This window comes from Camellia sinensis, chromosome 7 (assembly GCF_055761805.1).
Source record: "Camellia sinensis isolate YWXY chromosome 7, ASM5576180v1, whole genome shotgun sequence".
NCBI classification, from domain to species: Eukaryota; Viridiplantae; Streptophyta; class Magnoliopsida; order Ericales; family Theaceae; genus Camellia; species Camellia sinensis.
The window spans coordinates 8,174,779-8,181,043 of NC_138967.1; the positions used below are offsets into that span (position 1 = coordinate 8,174,779).

At 33.3% G+C, this 6,265-nt stretch overlaps 1 protein-coding gene across 2 annotated transcripts; it reads left to right on the forward strand.

Moving 5' to 3' along the window:
- Positions 1–350: 350 nt before the first annotated feature.
- Positions 351–6,045, forward strand: LOC114266333 (Protein phosphatase 2C family protein). 2 transcript variants are annotated; one of them, XM_028207213.2, is made up of 5 exons: positions 351–680; positions 1,607–2,731; positions 3,614–3,878; positions 5,435–5,558; positions 5,781–6,045. In XM_028207213.2, exons 2-5 carry the CDS (start codon positions 1,613–1,615, stop codon positions 5,842–5,844), a joined length of 1,572 nt encoding a protein of 523 aa, XP_028063014.2. In that variant the 5' UTR covers positions 351–680; positions 1,607–1,612; the 3' UTR covers positions 5,845–6,045. The 2 variants fall into 2 exon arrangements, with proteins under 2 accessions (XP_028063014.2, XP_082733515.1); XM_082877389.1 differs by having other exon boundaries at positions 5,816–6,045.
- The last annotated feature ends 220 nt before the right edge of the window (positions 6,046–6,265 follow it).

Below are 6,265 nucleotides of genomic sequence, written 5' to 3' on the forward strand. Positions count from 1 at the left end.
TCTATTTGTCTACGGTTGTGATACGATGAATGAATAATATTAGAGAAAACAAAAAAATTTCTAAGGTTTTGTTTGGCATCTTGATTTTGAGTTAAATAGTCACAAAAAAATAAAATAGACTAAAAAATTAATAAGACAAAATATCATATCTAAACTAGAATCATTTTATTTTTTTTCTTATAAAAGTTCAAATAAATCAAAAAAATCTATCCAAATAAAACTTTTTAACCCAAAATTAAAATAATTAAAAAGTCAAAAATCAACCCACATCAAAAACAAGGCTGAATAATTTTATGAATAAATAAATAAAAAAACACTAGAATATAAACAAAAAAGCAGCTTATAAAGTTATATTCACGTTCCCAAAATAGGCTTACCGTTACTTTTCATTCGAATCAGATCAAAGTGAGAGATCTCAATCAGAGACCCAAATAATTAAAATTCTCTCTAAAATTGTCTCCAACTGTCTCTCTTCCTAACCATTCAATTTCATTTTCCCCAATCTAATATAAAACTCCCGTCTTCTTCGACACCCACCTCTTATATTCTTCAGATTCTCTCCTTTTCTGTACTGCTTTCTTCAGAGTTCAACGATCTTTATATACATATAATATAATTCAGATTCTGGACACAAAGCTCTTCATCTGCGATCTGGGTTTTGCTTTTTGAGGTCAATAGAGGTTGGTTTGTTTGCTAATCACTCAGATTTCAGTTTCGATTGTTGATTTACTTCTGTTTATGTGTTTTTACATGTGTGTATTGTGTTTGGTGGTTGGAAAATGGATTATCTGGTGTAATGATATGCCAAAAAGAGAAATAAATCCATGAAAAGATTAGGGTTTTTTTTGTTTTTGTTTTTGTTTGTTGTGTAAGATTGTGTTTTTTTACTTTCCATTTACTTCATGAATAGATTAGTTGTTTTTTTTTTTTTTTTTTTTTTTGTTTAAGATTTTGTGTTTTTTTAGTTTTTAATCATTTATGTCAGCAGTTATTTTTCAAATTAACCCGCGAGTGTTCAATTATGAATCACAACATGTGGAGTTGTGGGCACTTCAAATTATTCACTTTTTTTCACCCTAAGAAAGTGGTTTTTTGGGCTGTATCTATAATATTTAATTGGAAAATTTACTCTTCAAAGTATCAGACAACATAAATTGATCAATTCCCGAGTTATCATTTGAAATTGTTCATACTATACAGTGCCGGCAATGTAAATTTAATTCTGTATTAGCTAAACTTTTTCTTGTGTGTCAAATGATAATTCAGAAAGGAAAATGCTATGCAAAAAAAAAAAAAAATTTACAAACTTTTCTTACAAACTTTGGAATGTGAAATGAGGCCCAACTTACTAATATTCTAGGTGACACATCAGTTTGTAAGGAAAGTTTGTTTGTATAGCACTACTCATTCAGAAATTGATCAATTTACGTTGGCAAGATTCCTATCTCATGCTATTTAAGTCCTAATCTCATGCTATTTATTGATCCTTGGCAGTGAGCCACTTGAGCATGTGGTTCCTTCAATATTTTGATCTATTGCAATATCAGAGGTTGTAGTTTTATCTGTTAATTAGATTAGTGATGGAAACAAAATTATAATGTTTCAGACATCAATGATGTTTGGAGAAACAACAAATGACTCTGGTGGAGAAATTAAGGTGAGTTTCGGTTATCAATGCAACGATAAACTAGGTAATTCTTGTGACGTTCCCAGTGGATATGAAACTTCTTCCGGGATTAAACTCCGAAGAGCCAGCAGTTCCTTCTCTTGCCTATCCGGGGCTGCCATAAGTGCCAACGCCACGCTTGCCAACACTAACATCTGCAATGGCTTAATCGGGGCGGAAATACTTCGAACTTGGGACTCTCCCAAATCATTTCGAAGAATTCCATCGTCACCCTCTGTGTCAAAGTTGGATCTACTATCATCATCTCTCCAAAGCAGTATGTCGAACCTGAGTTGTAGTCCTTCGACTCCGAGTGAACACGATTCGTTTTTGTTAAAACCCATGAGCGCTCCTTCCAGAAGTGAAGGTTTCCTAAATGCTATGGAAGTACAAGTGGCAGGTGGTGCTGCTGGCGAAGACAGAGTTCAAGCTGTTTGTTCCGAGGAAAATGGGTGGCTTTTCTGTGCAATCTATGATGGTTTTAATGGAAGAGACGCAGCTGATTTTTTGGCTGGAACGTTTTATGAGACCATTGGTTTCTACCTTAACTTATTAGATTGGGAACTGAAGAAAGATTCTGTTGGAGAGTCTGATTGTTTGGATTCAGATGGGTCCCTCCAATATGTTTTTGAAGATAATGATGTTAATAAGATGCAACGATCATCACCTTCGTTCAAGAATAGGGTTCTTGATAGCCTCCAACGTGCTCTTAATCAGGCCGAGAATGATTTCTTGTACAGGGTTGAACAGGAAATGGAGGACCGACCTGATTTAGTATCAATTGGATCTTGTGTTTTGGTTGTACTTCTATATGGTAAGGACTTGTATATACTTAATTTAGGTGATAGTCGAGCTTTATTAGCAACTTATGGCGAAGGCGGTAATGTGAATGAGAGCAAGAAACTGCAAGCTATACAACTCACTGAAAGTCATACGGTGGACAATGAAGTTGAAAGAAATCAACTTATACATGATCACCCAGATGACCCTGCACCAATTTTTGGTGGAAAAGTGAAGGGAAAGTTGAAGGTCACTCGCGCATTTGGAGTTGGTTACCTGAAAAAGGTAAGAATTTTTGTTGTATCTTTCTATAATTAGGGCAACAATTACTTGCATCTTTTTCATTGTAAAGGCGGTTTTTCATCTGTAAGACTGTAACTGAGAATTTAACTAACAAAAGTCAACCACACTGGCAGTACGCCACATGTTCTAAATTGTGATAGACATCTAGTTTTCACACTAAGAATTTAAGGTACTTGTACTTTAGAGTATTTTATTTATTATTATTGTTTTTTTAACAATTAGACATCTAATAAAATTTAGTCTCCCCCCCCCCCCCCCTTTTCCCCCCCAAAAAAGAAATAAATAAATGTTTCAACACATTTCTATGAGCTAATTCACTCATTTTTTATGTTTTATCATGTCAAAATTTATCCATCTTAAATTTTAGTTAATTATATTTGATTTTTTTATTCCTATGAAAACCTTTAGGTAAATATTGGAAAAAATTGGGATCGCTTGGGATATCTAAATTTACCATTTCGGAATGAAAATGTACCATGTTTTAAAATGTGCATTCCAAAATGTAATTCGCTAGGATCTTAGCTTTTTCTGGTAACACTGATCATGCGTCTTTTACACCAATGGTTTTGATCATTTTTTGTGGGGTGAAGTATTTCTTGAACAAAAACGTTATGGTGGTATTGTTGAAAAAAAATTCTCTTTCTTAAAGTACCACATTGCCTCATTTGATCTTATTTGTTGAAATGGATCCGAGAAGTGTATAGATGGTTTAACAACAATAGGCAAGCAAGTAGGAGAAACTTAATGGTACCAGAAGGCTTTAAAACTGATCTAGTTTTGACATAGTGAGTAGCTTGATGGTCATGCACTTTTATTGGACTTATACCTGAACATGGAACACATAAATCTAGTTTCTTTGTGCAGAGAAATATGAATGACACTTTGATGGGCATTCTTCGAGTTCGTAACCTTGTAAGTCCTCCATATGTCTCCATTCAACCATCATTGAACGTCCACAGAGTCTCGAGTTCTGATCACTTTGTTATACTCGGGAGTGATGGTTTGTTCGACTTCTTCACCAATGATGAGGCTGTAAGTCTTGTACATTTCTATATGTTGAACAACCCTTCTGGGGATCCAGCAAAGTTTCTATTGGAGCAACTTGTAGCCAGAGCAGCTGATTCTGCAGGTAAGATATCCCCCACTCAGAATTTGCTGTGTATCTGTTGAATTAGGTTTGTTCATAATGGATAATATCATACTACTATTAGGTATTGTTTGATTCACTAGAATGTCATGATCACTTCATTAGAATGTCCATCCTCACATTTGGTTCACTAAACAAATGATGAAAAATGTATTGCAAATTGAATCATTATTCACCATTATAAGGGAGTGGTCATTCTATTTCATTCCACTTTTATTTGAGTGACCAAACACACCACTATTGTTTTGTTACATTAGAAGTTGAACCTTGAGCAATCATGCATGGAGTAGGAGCTTGTAGGAGATCCCACAAAAATGGGCTTTTAAGTGCTCTGGGGGGCCATGGTTTTAAATAACAGTATCAGTGAGTATCGATATCAAAAACCTAATTCTGATATATACATATTAATCGATATTTAAAACCCGAGAAAATTCCCCTAATGTTGTACCCACATGTAATTCGCCTTTCTATATTAGTGAACCACTCTTATCAGAAAATTACCAATGTACCACTGTGTTTGGTTTGAGTTTTCTGGATTAAGTTTTTTGAAAACTGATTTTTTTGATTTTCGTGTTTTTTTGTTTTTAGTGAATATTTTTAAAATTTTAAACATTTTTTTTACTTGTTTAGATGCACCTTACTTAGATGTGTCTAAAAAGTAAAAAAATTGTGAAAAAATATTTAAAAAAATTAAGAAATACATAAAAATACAAAAAATGTACTAAATTCTTGTATTTTTTTTGTATTTTTGGTATTTAGTGAATTTTTAAAAGATTTTTTTTACAATTTTTTACTTTTTAGGTGTATTTATGTTAGGTGTGTCTAAAAAGTAAAAAATTTGCATAAAATATTAAAAAAATTCAGTAAAAACAAAAAAATACGGAAAATAAGAGTGTAGAATTTTCTGAAAACTGTTTTTAAAAAATGGGAACCAAGCAAAGTGTTGTAACTCTCTCTACAAGTTTGAGCCAATAGTTGGCTCACAAGGATGAAACTCCAAAAATCTAAATCCTGATATATACATATTAATCGATATTTAAAACCCGAGAAAATTCCCCTAATGTTGTACCCACATGTAATTCGCCTTTCTATATTAGTGAACCACTCTATCAGAAAATTACCAATCTACGATTGTAACTCTTTCTACAAGTTTGAGCCAATAGTTGGCTCACAAGGATGAAACTCCAAAGTAGCCTTTTGTCCATCATGGAACTACTAATTTTATGAAGATTGATGCTTAAATCTGTCAACATTGATGCACTCCATTTCCTTGTATTGTTGCCTAAAAAGCCAATTAAACCAACTAAACTCACAAGATGATTTTGATTTTAGCATAGTACAAACTTCCTGGTTTAGAAACTTTGTAAATTAAAACAGTGTTCAGAGAACCAGAGAAGGAAACTAGGGTTCTGAAATTTCAATCAATATTCACTCATACACAGACACAAGTGTTTTTCCATACACAGACCCTATATATTAGCATGTTATTGAGTGACTACCACACTAGGTTTTCAAAGCCTGCAGTTTCACCATTGCAGGTTTCAGTACAGAAGAGTTGATGAGTATACCAGCTGGTAGGAGAAGGAAATACCATGATGATGTAACTGTAATTGTGATCATCCTGGGGATGAATAAGCGCACTTCAAAGGCATCGACTTGCCTGTAAGTCAATTCTATATTCGTTTTCTGATGATTTCAAATGTTTCATACTCTGTAATAATAGTGTTGGGCTTGTATATATTTCATACCCTCTCTCTCTCTCTCTCTCTCCATAAGTTTACCATGCAATTTTGAAAAGCATTGAAAACCTTCTTGAGCATGTAAACAAAAATTTTGTTCTTTTATTGTATTATGTTGAAGTAAATCTTTTCAAAATGGTACAAGGGTGAGGCTTGGCAAAGATGTTGAATGGCTTGCAGGGACCTTGTTGATAATTAAGTGTGATTGAGCTTATGTTTGGATCACAAGAATTGAACAGAAAGAATGGGAATTCCATTATCAGGAATCATATTGTGAGGAATAAAATTTATGTGTGAATATTATTCGAGTCTTTGTTTGTATAGGAACTAAAATTGATAAATTGCTATCTCCTTCCACATCAGAGGTGGTAGATGACTCAAATTTTAAATATTTTGGGTTTGTTTATTTATTTATTTATGCTCTTAAATGATTCACAATCTTCTAGAAATTGAGATTTCCATGAAAGAGTGTGGGGTTTAAGGTGACTTCATGTGACACATGGACAAGGTTAATGAAGTCAACTGATTTGTCTGAATTTAAAAGCCTCTTGTGAGCTATATTTGAAAGGCTAGGTGACTTCATGTGACATATAGACAAAGGTGTTTTCAAATTTATAATAACCATGATAA

What these genes read in the sequence shown, in the direction of transcription:
- LOC114266333 (XM_028207213.2), top strand. Translation starts at nt 1,613, where the DNA reads ATGATGTTTGGAGAAACAACAAATGACTCTGGTGGAGAAATTAAGGTG. An exon ending in GAGTTGGTTACCTGAAAAAG is followed by an intron (nt 2,732 to 3,613) that starts GTAAGAATTTTT and finishes TTCTTTGTGCAG; the next exon opens with AGAAATATGAATGACACTTT. An exon ending in TCAAAGGCATCGACTTGCCT is followed by an intron (nt 5,559 to 5,780) that starts GTAAGTCAATTC and finishes AAATGGTACAAG; the next exon opens with GGTGAGGCTTGGCAAAGATG.